The 21801-nt window shown below is 42.4% G+C and overlaps 1 protein-coding gene across 3 annotated transcripts in view; it reads right to left on the minus strand.

The window, feature by feature from the left end:
- The window catches only part of LOC144933801 (uncharacterized), a 101213-nt gene that overhangs the window by 35718 nt on the left and 43694 nt on the right, over positions 1-21801 (minus strand). For all 3 annotated transcript variants that reach the window (XM_078858953.1, XM_078858951.1, XM_078858952.1), the window contains 4 exons: positions 21526-21646; positions 18415-18478; positions 16710-16799; positions 13691-13810 (listed from right to left, as the gene is read on the minus strand). In XM_078858953.1, the coding sequence (XP_078715079.1) occupies positions 13691-13810; positions 16710-16799; positions 18415-18478; positions 21526-21646 (395 nt within the window). The remainder of the gene's footprint in view (positions 1-13690; positions 13811-16709; positions 16800-18414; positions 18479-21525; positions 21647-21801) is intronic.

Consider the following 21801-nt stretch of genomic DNA (forward strand, 5'->3'; position numbering starts at 1 on the left):
CGGTAAAGTCACGTAGAAGGGAAGTAATAAAATAATAAAAATAAAACATAATAAAATAATAATAATAAAACATAATAACATTTCGATTTAAAGCTTTCGTGACTGCAGGGATTCATCTTCTTGGTTCTTTCGGTAAAGTCACGTAGAAGGGAAGTAATAAAATAATAAAAATAAAACATAATAAAATAATAAAAATAAAACATAATAAAATAATAAAAATAAAACATAATAACATTTCGATTTAAAGCTTTCGTGACTGCAGGGATTCATCTTCTTGGTTCTTTCGGTAAAGTCACGTAGAAGGGAAGTAATAAAATAATAAAAATAAAACATAATAAAATAATAAAAATAAAACATAATAAAAATAAAACATAATAAAATAATAAAAATAAAACATAATAACATTTCGATTTAAAGCTTTCGTGACTGCAGGGATTCATCTTCTTGGTTCTTTCGGTAAAGTCACGTAGAAGGGAAGTAATAAAATAATAAAAACAAAACATAATAAAATAATTCTCATGACGTTTCGGCCACAACGCAAGCAGCCGTCCTCAGGTGAAGACCAGGTCTGTCGGGGAGACATTCAGACGCTGTCTCTCTTCCACCTCCAACCCAGCTTATATTCAGACGCTGTCTCCCCGACAGACCTGGTCTTCACCTGAGGACGGCTGCTTGCGTTGTGGCCGAAACGTCGTGAGAATGAATTATTATGTTTTGTTTTTATTATTTTATTATTTCCCTTCTACGTGACTTTACCGAAAGAACCAAGAAGATGAACGAGTTTATCGCGCAGTATGCTAACCGCTTCGTCACCACTCCACCCCAGTATTAATTATGACAGGTAAAAAAAAACGAATGATACACAATGTTATTTATTCAAATAACAAATACTGTTTAACCTAAACAGAACTGGAATAACATACCCGAAATCTATTCATCTGTTACAATTCAAGTTTATATTCTCTTGAGTCTTCAGTTTTCCTCCCATAATAATTCTGCTTTATAATAATAATCATAATGATAATAGGAAATGCTGTTGGGGAAAAATATCAATATTAGTTTTTAAAAGTTGTGAACAGAAATAAATAAGTTAACAAATAACTATATGACCATTCACCACCATTATATATTTCTACCAATTACGCTTTCGTTAATTGTAGCTGATTTAGCCAATATTTAACGTTAAAAGACAGTCGACTACACATTAAGAAATCATTATCAAAGTGTGAGAAACTTACTTCACTTTATTCTCACTCCTCATTCAATTTGTTTTAATTAAAGACGCTACGTGCTAGTGCATGCATTACTTATTTTAGACCATAATTAAATCTTCATTTGCCAGTGGCTTTCAAAATCAACAGAGTGTCTTTGTATTTAGTCAGTATTTCATCAATTAAGTTGGTTTGCTATCACACTCTTATCCATGGCTATAAGCGCACAGCGCTCCATCCGACCGTGCACTGATTATGCCTGCACACACTCCCGATAAGGCTGGCACTTAACCGTTCCGAATATTATACCTAGATTATCTCCTCGTCAAATTGCAGAACACCTGTGTTGGTGACGCGGCCCAGCGGCAGTCCATTGGCCACTTGTTGCACAGGATCACGGTTCGAATCCAGAGGCCGCCCTGGTTATTATTGTGGCTTTATTATCTGTTAAGAAAAATTCGTGCCGTCTGCTTCAGAGTATGATAAAATAAAAATCACGACGTTTCGGAGGCAACACAAGCTTCCGTCTTCAGGTGGAACCGTCACAGCCACGACAGCTGTATCAAGTAAATGAGAGATTGCAGGAGCTACCACTCCGTTTATATAATGGTTGGAGAGGGGGGAAGGGCCAAGTACAGCACACTTTTTATTCATATGGTAGGGTGAGGCTTAAGAGGGTGAGCCTTTGTTATGGTTTGTGACAACTAAACATGGTGAACATGGTAAACATGGTACACCTGTAATAGTTGTCTGTCAAATAATAAATAAGATTGGTCAAATAAGTGTAGTTAAATATTTTTTGCATGGTTAATCACATCTTTCCAATGATTACTCAGTTTGTACGTTGTTACCTACGTGACTTTACCGAAAAAACCTAAGAATATGAATCCTTGCAGTCACGAAAGCTTCAAATCTAGAATTCAGAGTATGAGTTAAAGATCCCATGGCATCATTCGCAAGAGTAGGTCATTGTGTGATGGTCCAAATGTGCCAAATGTTGTAATGTACCCACAAATTTCTTCATTGGAATACACATTGTAAGCATCACCGCCAACTGCAAAAAAATACTTGGCGAGAGCATCCTAAATAATCATGAGACTAACTGAGGTTCTCCTGCAGAAAGAAGCGAAATAAAATAAAATACCAAAAAGTCTAACATCACTAAGGAATAAATGTCACGGTGATAAAAGTTGGTAAAGCAGCACGAAGGCAATGGCTGGAAAAAGTGTCAGAATTTTGTGGCGTAAAAAACGCAAGACCACAGTTTTCAGTACTGCACTGCAAACCACACATTTCCTATGCATTATTTAAAGTATAAATTTGCTATCCTAAAAATAACACCGTGTAACAAAAAATATTTTTTTGTTCCTGGATAGTAAGTGTTATTTCCTAATTGCTTATGCCTCAAAAGTACAGAAAATGGTTATTATTCCCCACAAACTTTGCTTTGTGAGCAGGACAGTGATATTTTTAAATTTACCTATTTTCAAAGAGAAAACGTGTGCTTTTGTGTCTTTCGTTGACATAAAGTCCTGATCACAAAAGAAAAGTTTGTGGGGAATAATAGCCATCTTCTATACTTTTTAGGCATAAGCAATTAAAAAATAACACTTAGTACCCAGGAACAAAAATTGTGTTACATATTGTAATCTGTGTTGCTCAAATGTTGGGGGGGGGGAACAAAAAAATAATAGGTGTACCATTCTGTTACCTCCTTTAAGTAATTAATGTTTTTATCATTGCTGTTATAATTACCATTTGCTTGTTAAAAATAACCAGGGCTGCAATTTTTTTTGTTGGGCTTTCACAATCAGAAAAAAACATTTCGATCAAAAATAGTTAATTTCGTTTGAACCATATAAGAATAAAAACAACATCTTGAAGCCAACAAACCTCCAGGGCTCAGCAATGCAGTTTGGCAATGCTCATTTAGCAAACGTTCAGCAAAATTAGATGCGCTGCTGCTTAAGCATAGCAAATTCATTGTGACACCCGACCGTCCGTGCAAAACACTTCATTAAATCCATCGGCGGCCACAGACACAGCGTTTACAGATACTCGTAATCCCGCGTGGACAGTTTGGGCCGCACCTGCATCATGGCTACGTGGAATTACATTTTGGGTAAGAATCCTGGCAGCTTCAACTCTATGCCCAAGAGGCAGCGTAAATGAAAATGTGGGTCAGTCCAACTGACAATATATTAACAGTCCAATGTATTTAACAAAGAAAATCCATTCTAGAGGGTTTGTTTGGGTTAGATCACATAAATATAAATGTGCCATTAAACCTGCCACCACCTGGACAAAAGTAAGGGTTGTCACGCGAACAAAACATGCCAATTCGTCACTAGTTCAGCACACCGGTTGTGTTGGAGAGTAAACTCACAACATTTACAAACCCAAGAAAAATCCCTCTATTGTGGAAAATATTGTTCGCGAAAGCCTACGTGTTAAAAATAAAAAAAAATCACTGCGCAGATATATAATTAGGGAGGGGTGGAGGCGGAGGTGGAAATTTTAATTTCATTGTTGGAGCGTAATAAATCCATGGATACTTCCCTTAAAGCCCCGACCTTGCTTAGTTCTTAAGGAACGGTCTGGGATCTAATGAATGTATGATGGTATTTTTAGGTAAAGCATTTCTTAGGCGAAAAGACACAAGCTGTGAATACCGATGCAGCAACTCATCCGTTTGATTTACTGCATACAAATTAACACAGTGTGAATTATTAAAAGTGTTTATATTGTCCCAGCTAATACTGATTCATGGTATAAAATAAACAATCACGTTGTTAGGCAAAGGTTTATTTTGGCCATCTCAGCGTGTCTTTCAGCAGCAATTTTCAAAAAAAAAAAATTGAAAAGCTGCGAAGTATGATAGATTTACGCAGCCAGCTATGACATCTGCTAAAGTGTAGTTACAGCAAGAGAGATTAATATTGTTATGGAATTAATTTGTAAAGCACGAGCATAAGGAGTGATAATCAAATCGAGGTGTTCTGTTCGTACCCAGCAGGGCCATATTATCCAATAGGCACAGTAGGCACTGCGCATAGGGCCGATGAAAACTAAAGCGCCTATGAAAAACAAATTTGATCACTTTTTTTCGTGCGATAAAACATCTAACCAAGATATCTTCTTGAATAAATATATGTTATAGCAAGGATAGGAACAGTGTATATACATAGAGGCAGAGTAATGTCAATCGTTTTTTTTTCATAAGGTGAGATCAATTTACACGGGAGATGAACAAGTGAGTGACAGTGGCAGTAGCAAAATGGGCAGTAGTTCCAACCGTAGAGATTTATCACTGAAGGCCTACGAAACAGAAGTTCCTAGGGCCTACGGGAACCTTCATGTGGCCCTGGTACCCAATGATTATTAGGAACCTCTGCTCCAGCAGACGCCATGGTCTGCGGATTCAGAACTGCTGGGGGACTGAGGGCCACGGTTGAGTGATGTCAGTCACGTGAGGACGTAAGAGTTTAACCATACTTCACCACGGCAGTCAGGCCCACGTCAAACAGAGAACTGACACTCACCTGGGGCATTATTATGAATAATATTAGAGGGTAATTACACAGCTGGACTTTATTCGCCACCGACCGAGGCAGAAGAATTGCACGGCAAGGGCCATGGATGGGGTTGTTCATAGCAAGATAGCAGTAATTCCTGCTAAAACAGCTGCCACGTGACCCGGACAACACGAGAGCCGATTGAGGCATCGCCCCGCAGCATTCCGCCACCACCTTTGCAATGCAAACAACGCGGGAATTAAATTGCGATGTCATGAGGGCATTAGTCACCATACGTCAATGACACAGATACACACTTTGATAAAAACTAATACCATTATCAGAATTCCACACGATGTATTGCCCTGCTCTTATTGTGAACCAGAGCAATGGAATTACTCTATCGGAGATAATAATCATAAGGAGTAGCCTTTTTATTCCCGAACCTTCTGTTTACTTTACAGGTTATGCCTCAATGTTTGCAACACAGACTCCCACTCATCTTCCTGTAATATGAAGGAACTAAGCCAAATAATTAAGTAGCACCTCTACAACAATCTACTGCTAGATGGTGGCCTTCCCATACCGTGTTGGTTACAGAGGTTGCATGGCTACGTTTTCCCACCACTCTGGACAGTTGTATGTTGATGAAGGAGACTAAGATTTACAGTGCAGTGCACGCAGCATTGTGCCACCGCTCCATGCCAGGAGCAACTCTATGACTATTCATATGGCCTGTAGGCACAAGATAAATGAAATAAATTAGAAGAGGCAATGCTGAGACTGCCTGCACGGATCTCCTCCCTGACGCAGTCATAAATCATTGTAATCACGGATTATTTATGTTTTTATCATCCCAACCGAAATCTTTAAAACCTGTCAGTATATATTTTATGATTTATTAGTCATTGGTATTCTCAAGTTATTAGCATCACTGTAATCTTCATCTTGATCATATCACTGTCATTGTGATCGATACTAAATTAAATAAAACAATATTAAATGTATCAGATGGTAGAACAGACATTGTGTAATGGTTAGCACACTAGCCTTTCAATCCACAGGTTTGCAGGATCTAATCGATCTCCCGGCATGGCACTTGAAATGATGTAGACTTTTAATAAATCCACCCAGCAGTATAAATGGTATAACCGCAGTTATTTGATCAGCAGGTCATGTCCAAGACGTCTGGCCAGCATGGAAGAGTAGGCCAAATATCCTCTAGAGGGGCTTTCTAGACCTCCAGTGGTGTGAGGAAGGAATTTTCGGGCTGCATCTTTAATTTTTCTAACAGGCTAAATACAAGCTGTTCTCCAGTTTAAAAAAAACATACACAAAAAAAAGTAAAAAATTAATCAGGAAAGGCCACATCAAGCAGATGGTAGAGTAATGGATGAATGCATTTTAATATCAATCTACTTTTCAAGTCAAAACAGACAATGCGTTCCATTAAACGTGAAACAGAGACAGACGATCCTGTATGTGTCGCTTCTGGCCTCAACTTTTAAACTCACCACTGTTCACACTTTTTTTTTATCAAATGTATCAAACATAAAATAAAATTATTTCAGGACCAACCAACTAATTACGAATAACCTAACTACCTCGCATTCTTTAAAATCGTATTTTTTAAACCCATTTTCTGCACGTTACAGTGTAGGGTGTGTTTTATTGCTCTATGGATCTTGAAACCAAATTTAAGCAATCCTCATCGTTCCAACATGACATTTCCTGTTCGTAATGGAAAGAAGAAAAGTTATTTGAAACAAGCATTTAAGGTATTGTGGGGGGCGGAGGGAGGGAGGATTTCAACAATTTTATTCGCAGTGTATTATATTCTCAACATAATAAAAGTAATCTTTTTGCACAAAGCACACAAGTGCCAACGTTTCTCCGTTATATTCGTATAACCTAAAACACTGCAGCACTCTCCTCCTCGCAACCTCTAAACTTCAAACATGTCATTATCTTGGGGAAAACTCAGAAACTTCTTTCTATGACATCAACTGATGATGGGGTTTTATTTTTTTCCCAAGTATACGTATGCAATTCCAACTTTGCCATTAGTCAAGACAATCTGACAGTGGGAAATTGCACAGGATATGCCTGGAGCCCTCCACACAGCGGTTCTGCACTCGCATGTTGTGTTTTTAATCTCGATAGCCACGCTTCGTTGTCATGTAGATTTGCGCCCAAAAATGTCATGCTGGCACTGGCTCCGCCAGCAAAGTGACATGCTGGCTTTTGTGTTTTCTATAATGGTCGGAGATTTTAAATGAGTATTCATTAAGATGACCAAATTGTATGTTGGCGAAATGACTATTTTTCTATCGCGATAACCACAGATAATTGCACGACTACCGTGATACTAGTTTGATGATTGTTCTTTTTTGCGAAATGAAAACTCTTCAGGGAAGAAGTGTAACCTGCAGAGCAGACAAACCCGTTCCAGAAGGCCTAACACTGCAAAGCAAACTTTAAATTTCTGTGCGCCTACTTTCACCTTAGCTGCATATCAAGGTGGAAATCAGATCCTTTGTCTGAAATTGCATGCTGTCACTTTTCTGGCTCAGCGCTAAGACTCCTGTGCCCGGTGACAAGTGCATTTTTGAGAAAAAAATTACAATCTTTCTTCAGACGATTTTTTTTTAAATGCGCAATTAGAAAAAAAAAAACCTGAGCTCATTACTGATGGAAATAACACGTTCTTATGCTAACCCTGTACATAACCGAGGCACGTAACTTAGCATACAAATAAACTAGCTCTTGGCTGTATGCTAAATAATCACTGTTTGGAAATAATTGCTGTTCTATATTAAAAATTGTAATCATTTTCTAGGTTAAATTGTGGAATCATTATGCACACTTAGGCATTATTTATATATTCACAGTATAAATGCTTCGTACTTGCAGATCTTATTTTGCACAAATTAAGGATATGCATATTGATTATACATTCTATTACATGGAAAATATGCAGTGCATCCACGTGTTATTTTTATTATATTAATTTTAAACAGACATTCTATTGATAATGTCTACAGCTCCGAGATTTAGCCTTAATATTGACTATCTGTAGTTACTGTGCTGTTTTCAAAGGTGTCATTTTATATTTGATCAAATTCTGAGTGCACTGAACTAGATTTCCAGCCACATCCAAGGTTAGTGAAACACAAGCAGGTACCCGCGAAACTCCAGCGGTAAAAGGGTGGTGAATATGTAGGTTTTTAAAAAATCTTCAATCCCTCTTCTTCACCTCACAAACGCACCCCAATTGAGCATGACGTCATCACCCTCTGCTACAACTCACCAGTATCACATGACGTCATCGCTGCTCCCATCTCACTACCTGACGTCACCCCCCCCCCCCCATTTTTTCTCACATCACCCCAATCTTGCGTGACGTCTTAACTCCTCTCACTATATTCTTTGGGTCTTTCGGTAAAGTCACGGAGATAGGTTCAAAGAAAATAACAAAAAAATACGACGTTTCGATAACAACACAAGCAATCGTCATCAGGAGAAACAAGTAAACCCGTAAAAACAAAGTTTTTCACTATAAATCCTTTATATGTGTGGCGGCTAGAGTCTTCTCGTCCTCTGGCTTGAGATGGCTGCCACCTGTGGGTCAGATGATTGTCTGCCAGTATTAAGCAATTGGTAATTAAATATTTAATTTGTTTCCCTAAATAGTGTAAAATTTTGGAAAAATTTTTTCAGGAAAATTAATTGTCACACACAACGAGTCTGTGTGGAAAATGTCAGCTCGATTGGATCACGGGAAGTGGGTTAAAAAACGAGCGAAAGATTTGCACGGTCCTAAGCAAGCAAGCGAACTTAATATACCACTGTCCCATGCACCAGGAGACTGCTCAGAAAACTCGAGGAGAACATCAGCTGGGCCCGTATGAAGATTAAACCATCCAAGTCACGCAGCATCTCGATTGTGAAGGGAGTACTCTGTGACCTGAAATTCTTCATTGGAGATGACCAAATCCCAACAGTGTCTGAGCAGCCGGTAAAAAGCCTTGGAAGGTGGTATGATGCAAGCCTGAAGGACAAAGACCAGGTGCAACAGCTGCGCAAAGACATCAGTAGTAGCCTACAGTCCATCGACAACACCCAGCTACCTGGAAAGTTAAAGGCCTGGTGTCTGCAGTTTGGTCTCCTACCCCGGGTGTTGTGGCCCCTAGCAGTGTATGAGGTTCCAATCTCAACAGTGGAGAAGATGGAAAGAGGAGTCACGAGCTACTTAAAGAAGTGGCTCGGAGTTCCACGATGCCTTACCACCATAGGCCTCTATGGAGATGGTGTCCTCAAGCTGGCCCTCACCAGTGTAACCGAGGAATTCAAGTGTGTAAAAACCAGGCTCCAGATGACACCGAATGAATCTCGAGACCCAGTGGTGAGCAACAACGCGCCGACCTTGGCAACTGGGCGCAAATGGAGGCCAGGAAAAGCAGTCCAGGAGGCAACAGCAGCCCTCAGACATGCTGACATTGTGGGTCATGTTCAGCAAGGGAGAGGAGGCCTTGGGCTAACTAGCCGTGCTGCTTGGAGTAAGGCCACTGCACCAGAGCGGCGGAAGATGGTAGTGCAGGAAGTACGCTATCAGGAGGAGGCTGCAAGGTGGGCCAAGGCAGTCTCTCTTGCCAAACAGGGACAGTGGACTCGATGGGACAGTGTGGAGAAGAGGAAGATCAGCTGGAAGGATCTGTGGGCCATGGAAGCGAGACGGTGGAGCTTTTCCATCAGAGCAACATATGACGTCCTTCCAACACCAGTTAATCTTCACCAATGGTATGGTGAAGATCCGGACTGTGCCCTCTGTTCCATGCTAGCCAACCTCAGGCACATTCTCACAGGGTGTAAAACAAGCCTCACCCAAGGACGCTACACTTGGCGTCACAACCAAGTCCTTAAAAACCTTGCGTCACACCCCTTACGGATGACCTTTGTCCGCGAAGGGGCTAAACCACCGAAGAGCGGCTCTACACCATTAGAGCGAGACCAGCTGCGCTTGGCCCGCGACTGGAAAATGCTAGCTGACATTGGCCGGCAACTTGTGTTTCCTCCGGAGATCGCAACCACCACCCAAAGACCTGACATGGTGCTCTGGTCCCGTTCACTCAAGAAGGTCTTCATCATTGAGCTCACAGTACCCTGGGAGGACTCAGTAGATGAGGCTTATGAGCGAAAACATCTACGCTATGCCGATCTAGCTGCCGAAGCACGGCATCATGGCTGGAACACAGAAGTCCGACCAGTGGAGGTGGGCTGCAGAGGTTTTGTGGCAACATCTACAACCAGACTGCTTAGAGACCTGGGAATTAAAGGCCAGAGCCAGCGTTCGGCAATCAGAGCTGTATCGGAGGCTCTGGATGAAGAGGAAAGACCCCAGCTGGGCCCCAAAGTGAGAGGGCCAGGAGGTATGCAGTCAACAATGCTTGACTCAGGGAGGAGGATGCCCCTGCCATGCATAGTCCTAACAAGGCAACTCCTATGACTAATTGGGAATGGGACGCAAGCGTAGGATTGATCACCCTGTCGCTGGCCGCCTTTGGGGAGGGTGTATAGTATGAAAGGCCGAAACACCCTAGGAACCAAAGGTTCACTACTGACGATGCGCTCCCCAAATTTCACCAGGCTCACTGTTCATGAACTCTTGGAAGTGCTTGCACAAAGGATAGTAACATCTCATCCTGTGTTCTTTGGAATCTAAAAATATATTCGCCTGTGGAGGACGCGGGGATCGATCCCGCGACCTTTGGCATGGGAAGCGAGGGCGCTACCAACTGCGCTACTCCGCCACGGCCTGTGGAGGGGTTACGCTCTGGGCTCCTACACTGTGACGTTCAGCCAAAGCCATGAATGAGTTGTATTTGAATAAATGTAAAATAAAAAAATTTTGCCTAAAAAGTGTAAAATTTTGGGAATTTTTTACGAACAATAATTGTCTCGCACAACGAGTCTGTGTGGAAAATGTCAGCTCGATTGGATCACGGGAAGTGGGTTAAAAAACGAGCGAAAGATTTGCACGGTCCTAAGCAAGCAAGCAAGCACGCAAGCAAGCACGCAAGCAAGCGAACTTAATATAAAGGATTTAAAAATGTCAAAAAAAATCAACCCGCTCATGAATATTAATGATGGGGGGAGGGGGTGCGGCATGTGGAGTGACGTCACGAGCGTTACACACAGACATTCTTGGCTCATTATAGTAGTAACCAGTGTCTCTGAGGTCATCAGCCCCTCCCCTCCACCTCAGCCCAATCAACCCCCCTCCTCTCCACCCGGCCAGCGTTACAGAAATACCAACAAGCATATGATTACTTCTACAATGAGCCAAGAATGTCTGTGTGTAACGCGCGTGACGTCACTCCACATGCCGCACCCCCCCATCATGAATATTCATGAGCGGGTGGATTATTACACTCACGCAGAAGAAGGTCGAGCGGAAATATTATTTTTTCCGCAAATTCGCTTTTAACTTTTATGTTTCTTTATTGAAAGTGAATCTAATAAATAATTATACACAGCAACAAAATTTGGATTTAGTGTCTTTATATATTTCTTCAGCACTTGAGACAAAATATAAGTCTAATTTATGCTTCTACATTATGGTAAAATAGACATTTATCGGTGATTTTCCAGAAATTGTATCGAATTCAAATGTATTTCAACCCCAGCGACCAGAAGCAGAAGAGAATAAAGTATCAGAGCAGTGAATTTGAACAAATTGAAGGTCAGTTATATACAGTGCTACAATGACGTGACGTGAAGTGAGGTGTTTTATGGCGTAGTTTTTTGCAAGAATCACTGCCATTAAAACAGTGCTACAGTGAACTGCAGTAAAGTGTTTTATGACTTCGTTTTGTGGCAGATTCACTACCATTAATACAGTGCTACAATGGCATGAAATGCAGTGAACTGTTTGATGACATACTTTTGTGCAAGGTTTACTGCCATTAAATTAACACAAGATACAATTATAATCTGCTCAATTGTTTCGTAAATATTACAGCTTCCGTCCTAGGATGGGCAAATAAGCCAGTACCTACTATAATCACCCAGGAATGTCGGTCCTTAACGCTCGTGACGTCACTCCACGTCGACCAGGCCCCGTCATTAATAATCATGAGCAGGTGACGTCACTCCACATCAAACAGCCCCCCTCATTAATAATCATTGTAAGGTGACATCCTCCAAATGGACCCCACCCCCAATTCATAATAATTAGCAGGTGACGTCACTCCACATGGGGGGGGGCGAGGCGCCTCCTCCCCCCTCCTCGGCGTCAACTCACAACCCTCACTACAAAGGCAGAATCCTCACGTCACGCGATCTCCGTAACGCTGTTGAGACATCAAAGTAAAAAGGACGTCATGATGAACAAGGGATTATAACCTTTAAATGAAATAAGTCTGTGTCACCACGCCATTACAAATTGCACACGCATTAATTCAATGAACATCACGTCGCGGTCTGCTTTTCGTTTGCAAGTTTCAGATTTACTGCAATACACCCGTCCTTGGATGGGCAAAAGGTTAGTTATATAGAGATGGTCAAAACAACCACAGTGATGTGTGGAGGGCCTTCATCCAACAGAGACCTGCTGTTATTATTATTTCTGTAAAAATTCTGCACATTATTTTACTTAGAATGGACATTTAATATCATATGTGTAAGCATCATGAGCGAGTGTGTATGGCCATATTCCTATTGACTACAGGAAAGTGGGTTTGGGTAGGATGCATCAGTAATAGAGATGACAGCCGATGGATGAAACTGATGATGGAATGACAGCAAAAGGAGGGAACATGCCCAGGAGATGAAGCGATGAGTCACGCTCATGTACAGGCATGATATGGATTGTGCCATCGCAAAATCATGAGGGATCGCAATGGCGTGGACAAACCTTTCATCCAGCAGTGGAGAAACAATGGCTGTTGATACAGTGACGATAATGATGACCACGTATGGTGCGAGCCATCACATAATACCTTTGCCAACCACATCCAAGACTTTAACCGATTTTTTTAATTAATCTCCAGATGCATTAGGCATTGCTGAAGCCAGAGTCAAGTTGTGGTTACAGTGCACTGGTCTGTGTTTCGCTGTACACCTTTAGACTCGGCAGGTATCACGATAAAATGTTTCACCTGCCCTCAATAGTCCCCATTATGCTTGGATGATACGTATATTTTGGGATTTATAATTTGATATTCTGAATGTAGCCACATTGACAGCTGAACAGGTTAAACACATTCTAGCTACGTTTCATGTTCCGGCATAAAAAAAGAATGGATTTCGTCTAAATGGAAGAAAGAGGGGAGGGGGGAAAAACCCCTGCGGTTAAACTAAAAATAGTTCCCAAAGTCTGCATTTCCAAACTGCCAAAACTAGGTTATGTTGTATACATGTGTGATAGGCAATGCATATTTCATTCCATGAAACAAATATAGTTTGTTTTATTCTTCCAGTATGTAAACTTGTCAATTTATGCTGTTGGCAGCAGTTCCATGAGACAATGAGACACACAGTGGGGTTGTGTACAGAAAATGAGAAATGAACCGGCAAGGAAGACTGTGCTTACTCACACTGGATAAAATGTTCTTCATGAATGGCAACTACCAAACTTGCTGTGCCAAGTGCTTAAAAACCTTACATACCAATGTTTGAACATTTCGATTTAAAGCTTTCGTGACTGCAGGGATTCATCTTCTTGGTTCTTTCGGTAAAGTCACGTAGAAGGGAAATAATAAAATAATTAAAATAAAACATAATAAAATAATTCTCACGACGTTTCGGCCACAAAAAATGTTGAACATTTCAGCACGTGCTGCAGAACCAATGACTCAGTACCGACAGCATTTTAACCAGCACGGAGCTACAAGCGTGCGAGAGGTCTCGCCCTTCTCCGAGTCGTGGCGTATTCCAATAAAAAGAACCCAGTGTGGCGCTCACCAGGAGGCGAGCGGCGTCCAGCGCGCTGGGCTGCCCCGGCTCCCCGTAGCAGCGCATATGCATCGCCGAGTTTCCGTCCGCGTCCAGCACGTTCACGGCCCCACCGTGCTCCAGCAGCAGCTGCAGTGAGTAGCAACAGAGCAAGCACATTTCGATTTAAAGCTTTCGTGACTGCAGGGATTCATCTTCTTGGTTCTTTCGGTAAAGTCACGTAGAAGGGAAATAATAAAATAAAATATTTTTATTATTTCCCTTCTACGTGACTTTACCGAAAGAACATAGCAAGCACAGCACAGCACCGCGCTGTAAAACACGTTTCCCACTGGCACGTCCGAGCCGCGCCAGGGTGCCAGGGTGCCCTTCTCGCCACAAGTGGTGAGACGAGCCAGAACTCGAAGCGTGCACCTCACGAGATAATCTCAATCTGTCGAGGTCAGGCTCCAAGCAGGGCCAGGGGTGGGGGTAACTGATGTCCGTCACGCTAAAGTGACTAACGTGAGATGTCGGTAGCACGTCTCTGCTCCTGAAGTTGGAAAAACAATCTGGTGCCTCCAGAGTGACGTCAGGATGGCTTGTTGTGCAGTGTCTCTCTGTTCTTTGCAAGGACACAGCAGATGCTTACTTGTCTTATTTTTATAATCATTATAATTATTTACTAATATTCCTTTGTTTTTCTTTTAAAATCCCACTGAGATTAATTGCCTCTTCATCTTGTATTCTTTTTGTATCTTTGTGCCTAAATGTATTCCAACTGTGCCATCAGTTTTGTGTCACGAGATGAAATATCGATTCGGAATGTAGGAGAGCACTGCACTGTGTGTATGTATGTTGAACTTCTTTCGCACCGTACTAATCGGAGGTGCATCAGAGGATGGCGACTGCAGAAGAGCTTTCCAAGTGGCCTTTATCCATTACACAGCAGGGTGACACTTTTACACACACTCTACTGTTATCACAGATGGTTTGTCGCATGACAGTCAAATAGATTTTCATATCTGTATATTCTTTTACTCTCATAGCTGAAATTTAACCAAGCCAAGAGCAATACCAAATAACATATCATGGGGTGTTTTTGTGTGACCATTGGTGACTTGGCTGAAAACATGACCTCACTTCCCTTGAGTATTCGGTTTCATCACGGGTGATAACCCACATTTAAACCGAGGATCCCAGCAACGCCAGTTCAGCACTCTTCACTTCGGAGCCCACCTGAGCATCGCCCGTTAACACATTCCTGCGGAGGGAGCTGGTAGGAACGTTGGGTTGCTCGGTCAATGGCCAGGGTCAACGGCGGCGTGGTGTATTCCGCAAATATGCCCGACTGTGAGGGCGGGCACAAGCCGGCGTGAGTAGGTTAAACGTTGACTTTTATAAGGGCACCACGGGGTGACCAGCCCCTCCCCACCCCACCCCTCCCACCCCCCCACCCAGCCCCTCCCCACCCTCCCCACTCAGCCCCTGCCTCCCCACCCAGCCCTCCCTGCATGACGGACGGATGGACACAATAATCCCCTGTGGGCTGGTGTAACCATGAGGTTCCTTCTAGATTTGAAGCTTTCGTGACTGCAAGGATTCATATTCTTAGGTTTTTTTCGGTAAAGTCACGTAGGTAAAAAAATCAAATTAAAATTAATAAAAGTAAAATAAAAATCACGACGTTTCAGAGGCAACACGGAAGCTTGTGTTGCCTCCGAAACGTCGTCATTTTTATTTTATTTTTATTTAACTTTTATAAATTTTAATTTAAAATTTTTACCTACGTGACTTTACCGAAAAAACCTAAGAACAGGAGGTTCCTACCAGTATTACTTTTCAATGCAGGCCGAGCTCTTTTGAGAGTGTGAAGAAAATATATTTTAGTTTTGTTAATCATCCGGTTTAAGATTTGGGCTGTGAAGACCGGCACACGGTGGCCTACTTTGTGAATAATGTCAAGGGGGTATTTTTATTTTCACTAAGCAGCAACCAGGGCGGCTTGGTGAATCATCTCTGAGATCTCCAATCAGCGGTATCAATCAAACACCTGACTCTGCTGAGGCTAACAACGCCTGTACGTTGAGAGAGCAAGGCTCCAAGGAGACGATACTGACCATACGTACCAAGCTGGGGCTAATAATTTAGAATATCTCTGCCCGCACAAGCACGCGATAGGCATGAGAGAGGCGCATATTCAGCTTTGCACACTCAGGACAATGATGTTTGATGAGAAATAATGATGTTTGGTGATGACAATTGATGACGATCATCACGACGATAGAAATGAGCGAATGAAAGTGATTCACGACAGTGACGAATAATGATGACGACAGTGATTACGATTTTCACAGTCCCCTAACAATGAAGTTGTATGATCAAAGAATTTATTTTAGCCCTGGAGCAAAGAATGATGAATATTAATCTGACAGCAGCAATTTCTAAAGTGTGCGTGACATTTGTTTTCATCTTTTCCCCAAATGTTATCCTGAATCTGTCCGTGGTGTCATATTTTGAGTACAGAGTATGCATTCAGAGCTCTCGCAGAGCAGTGCAGCCCTTCGTGTCATCACAGAGTTACCTCTGTGATCACTTCAAGTCACCTCTGTTCGGCACAAGAGGGAGCAGCACTTTCCCACCCACCCTGCCACGTGAGAGTGACGTTTTTCACTTGACGGTCAAATATTTGTAATTCTCAGAACTTAATTTCGCAAAATTAAGTGCGGTGCAAAATGTAACATTAAGGTTTTTGGTGCAGTAATTTGTTACCATGCTGAGACAATCAACGCTTTGCAATATAATCACAGGTGGCCGATGAGATTCAGACCCAGGATCTCAGCGGTGCCAGCGAATCGCTCTGACCTCTAAGCCACCTCAAGTTAAACCCCAAACTTAATATAATGAGGCTTTTTCTGTGCGGTCATTGTTCATCATGCCGAGACCATTTAGTCTCTGCACTTGACAACTTGGCAGAGTCGTGGGAGGCTGAAATTTGGCCACCTCGACGGCTGGCAATGTCCACAGCTGTACAGGGCGAGGCAGGTACCTGAGTCGCTGGGCCGTGCCGAGCGCGATGCAGAGGCATGGCATCCCTGTAATCCAGCAGGTTGACATCCACACCCCATCCGAGGAGATCCTGCGGGCACAAGCGGCAGGGGAGGAAAGTACGGACCAGGTCATCTGCCGTGCAAGACCCTCTTCGGTTTTCTTCCCTCCTGCAACATATTTGAATGCTGAACAACACAGCTACAATCTTAATTTGGAGCTTTCGTGACTGCAGGGATTACTCTTTGGTTCTTTCGGTAAAGTCACGATTAAAGATAACATAATAAATTAAATAATAATTTATTATAAAGATAAACTAATAAATGAAATAATAATATTTTATTATTTTATCTTTATACGTGACTTTACCGAAAGAACCAAAGAGTAACACAGCTACAACAAGAGGCACCGTTGCTCAGTGCTCATGCAGGTCGCCTTCATCATTTCCCAGTGAGAATGCAAGCACGAGATGCTCATCACTCTCCAGAGGTCAATCACTATAAATGTATGTCGATTGCCAAACCGGGGTAAAATTTTATGTACCGCTGCTCGAATCAATAGCGAATCTCCCTGCCTATGCTGTAGAACGAATGTGGGGCTTGGCTGGCAGCGTAACCGCAGCCAATGAATAATTAAATGCATTTGTACGTAATAATTAAAGAACCCATAAGTGAAATTCGGCGTGAGTGCATGTGAAAACAAATACATTTGTGTGCTGGTTCCACACATTAATCAGAAGGCATTGCTTAAATGTCTCCTGTGCTGTATTTCACTGAGATAGACGGATTCGAGATGGAGAGAAAGATAAAAGACTTTTTATTTTGGGTAATAGATGCAGTTATAAGAACTTAAAGTTATGCAATGGATAATTATCGATGCACTGCATACGTATGACTTTATATGCACATGCACACGTGTGCGACTACTATCAAGCCGTAAGCCCTTTTACGGCATATGTCTATTTCCAAATAAAAATAGAACAGTGTCAAAAAATATTCCACATTTTTCTAATGCGGTATGATTACCTTTGAAAATCGCTGTGGTAAAATGGTTTAAACTCAGCAGCCCATCACTTAAACGAGCAGCATTGGCCAGTGCATACACACAAAGACAAAGATTCCCCATATAGCCTTAACAGACTGTAGGGGCAAGTGCTGTTAGCGAGCACTTATGAAGGCTGGTACGGCACACGAGTGGCGATGTTTACACATCCCACCAAGTACTCATTTGAGGCCGAGTCGCGTGCTCATATACACGCGAACGCGTACATAGCACATGTTCAAGGTATGCGCAGTGCTTCAGTATGCACGTATCAATCATGTTTATTGTTACGTAGCAATGCATATAATTATTAAACCAGGATAGCCTTGGCGAGGAGTCCCATGTAATCCTCGTGTGGCTTTTCCGGGTGGAGCCGCGCGTTTGAGCATCTCTCCTCTCAAGCTCTCGCCACGCACAACTGAGAGATCATCGACAGGAGCTGGGCAACCTCCCGCAGCAGCAGCCGCAGCCGCAGGGGACATCGGCGGCGAACGTTGCGAGGTGAAAACGTGAGAGCAGAAAGAACGGCTCAAGCGCGTGGCACCAAACCCAGACGAAGCCGAAATTCGGACCACGAATGAGCGTTTGGTAGAAAGACCCCCCCCACTCCCATCCGAGTTCATCGACAGGCCATGATGGCCCAGCCACACCGTGTGACCTCACACCTGGATGGTCTCCGTGTCCCCAAAGTGAGCGGCTGTGTGCAGCAGGCTGCTCCCATTGATGCACCTGTGGGGCAGGGCGACACACAAAGTTCACCACCCACACACCCACACCAGAGCCTGAACAGACTGTTGGGGCAAGTGCTCTTTAGGGAGCACCTATGATGAAGGCCGGGTGGGTGGGCAGCACCACGCCCGACCGCCTCTTGTCTCCCCAGTGGCGATGTTTACACACCGCACCAGGTACTCGTTTGAGGCTGAGTGGACCTAGGGGAGTGCCACCGGCACAGGCAGGACACGGTGAGGGTGCCTGCTGTGCAGTGCGGGGAACACCCCACGTGTCTCCCTCTTGTGGCATCTGTTTGCAGTGGACGTTGTGAGCGTCGAGCACTGTCATACGGGGGAGAACATAGTCAGCATCGCGACGTTTGTTTCAAAAGGTGGCCCTTCTTCACGGCAGAATCTATCCTTCGTGTGCTCCTCGTGAGCGCGGTGTTATTGGCGAAGGTTGCGTTTCTGTTGTTTGTGCTTGTGCACCACTGCCAATGGAATAACACAGAAACGGTTTGATACCATATTCTTAGGTTTTTTCGATAAAGTCACGCAAGTAAAAAAATTACAATTAATAAAAGTAAAATTAAAATAAAATAAAATTCACGACGTTTCGGAGGCAACACAAGCTTCCGTCTTCAGGTGGAACCGTCACAGCACGATAACTGTATCAAGTGAGAGAAATTCCAAGAACACAGTATTTGTATATATACTGGTTGAGGGTGGGAGGAGCCAAGGTAGGCCCTGGATATTATTTTTGTGAGGTGAGGTGCGGCTGAAACACGCTGTTAGGAATGGGCCTTTGTTGTGTAAACTGGTTTGATCCCAATGCGAAACGGCCTTTGCTTGGTCACTGCAACGTGGCACTCTTTAGTAAACTATTTATTTATGGGTTTGTAAATATGACAGTTTTGAACCGTTAAATTGTGTGGGTGTAAAGAAAACACATGGGCTTATATGTCAAACATACTTAATACATTGACCTCGGATGTGTATCTCCACACAGACTTCGAATATTTTTTAGTTTACTGGCCTTCGAGACTCGCGTTACCCAGACACATTTGTTTAAAATTGCAAACTCCCGGACTGGTTTCAACTTTCAGGATCTCATAAGCAGAGTCGGGCTTGCCAAACAAACTCTGCTGATTTAATGTATTTTGTTGCGTCAGAGTGCACACGCACAGCACAATACCCAAGCAAAAATCCTATACGGGTATGACCATAGAATTATATAGATATGAACATTAAAAAAACAAATGTGTGGACATGGTCGTCGGGTTCGTAGCAGAACGCGCCAACCGCTACTCTACCGCTCCCCACACTCACACACACACGCACACTCTCAAATAAAGACGACATGAGGAACTGTCTCTACAAATAATCATCTCCCACCCACGAACAGGCATATGAGGTCATTACCAGGCAAGTCTCTCATGGAAAACAACAGCCCCAGCAGCATGGAACCCATTTAGCCAACTCTAGCATTGCGTGCACGTGCATGTAGTTTGAACTTCTTCCGCACCGTACGTAGCCAACCGTGCTAATCGGAGATAGTATGATCACCATCAGTCATGACCTATCCACTGCTGGGTGAAGGCTTCCTCAAGCCATCTCTGACGCTCCTACGGTGTAACAATCCACCTAGTAGCTGCACACGAGCCAATTTCATCGCTCCATCTGCTCGGTGGGACATTCTTTTCTCAGTGTACTCAGGCACATTTGCCAAATGAGAGCAACAGGCTCAAAGGCAAAACATGTGAAGGAATCTACACCTGTATCAGTTTAGCAAGGGTTATTTTTTTCTCTTCATTATGCAAATCTGCCAATTGAAGTTTCTGAAAGAGCTCAATCTAAGAGGGCTACTTGGGAATGAAACAGCGTACAGAATTTCCACTTAAACGGTAACAGCAATAATAAAAATGAATCTGTTGGTGTTTTGTAAACATTTGGAGTCAATTCCAGACATTATCGAGTCTGACATGTTGCTATATCCTTAAGAGCAAGCCCTCTGTTGTTCCGCGGACATGCTACGCATAGGCGGTGAAATGTTCTCAGAGTAGTTTGTGCAGTTTGTAAACAGTCCGATTCATCGCTCTTTTACGCCATTTCCTGCACAGTGCAGGACTTGCTTGAGCGGCTTCCAAACCTGCATCCACATTGCTTTAATGGTCGTAATGAAACACCTGGCTACGCTATTTATGCCTTGTGCTTGCTTATGTTGAGCCTGTAATTAGATTTTAAGCCAATTAAATCTTCACGTGTTGCTATATAAAATATAAATCTGCAGAAACTCTGATTAAAACATGCAAAAGAATGTTTCACCACTGAGTACAGGCGGCACGGCACATACCCTCAACGAGAATGCATTCGCGTTTATATTATTTATTATTATTTATGCACTGTATGTGTATTTTTCCTAAAATGTATGTACATAATTCTAATGTAATTATTTCTACGTTATAGATTATGTTAGGCATTCTGCACATTTTTGGCAATACACATTAGCTAAGTAATTATCTTGCATTAAAAAACCAATCACACTGCAAACATACCTTCTTGAAAAAGGGTGAACATTTTTTTACCGGCATCATCTCCAATAATTAAAATTTTCAACGATTACTTTAAGTTTAAGCAAGAAAATATTTGTAGTTACATACACGATAATGATTTCCAATGAGGCCACGTAATGATCTGACGAACATTTTTTCAAGCATCCTGACCAGGATGCATCCTGAGCAGGATGCTTGGTGCAATTTAAAGTGAAATGTCACGTCTAATTGATACATTTTCGTGGCGAAAATTCTTCTTAAATTTACTGGTGAGCCAAAGCAATAATTGGTGCGTTAAAAACATGTACACCTGACAACTTGATTTGTTTGGGTATATCCGGTCATGAAGGATAACATGACAAAAATTTGTCCCGATCATTAAGTGGCCTAACCCTAAAATATATTCTGAATCAAATTATTGGCTGTGAAAATCCAAGTGTAAAATAAAGAAATATGTGTTTAAATATTGTGATACAATATAATTATTTTGTTGTTATCATTGCCGTTTAATTACCTGCAACTCAGGCTCGTCAGCTGTCGCTTGCCACTGATGTGGTCTCCAACTATGGCTCTCAACTCAGCAGTATCTCCATTCATAATTGATGACACAGCTTGTCTCCAAAATTCTCCATACTCTAAAGAGGAAAAAAAAACGAACGTGAAAAAAAACACTTAGACAGATGGACCAGTCACTACTGAGCCTGCTAAGTTGCTTGATAAACAGTTCGTGGAAACATATTTGCACATCTGGAGTACATGGCAGAATTGAGTTTCGGTGGCTGAAGTCAAA

The sequence above is a fragment of the Lampetra fluviatilis genome, chromosome 8 (genome assembly GCF_964198595.1).
Source record: "Lampetra fluviatilis chromosome 8, kcLamFluv1.1, whole genome shotgun sequence".
NCBI lineage: Eukaryota > Metazoa > Chordata > Hyperoartia > Petromyzontiformes > Petromyzontidae > Lampetra > Lampetra fluviatilis.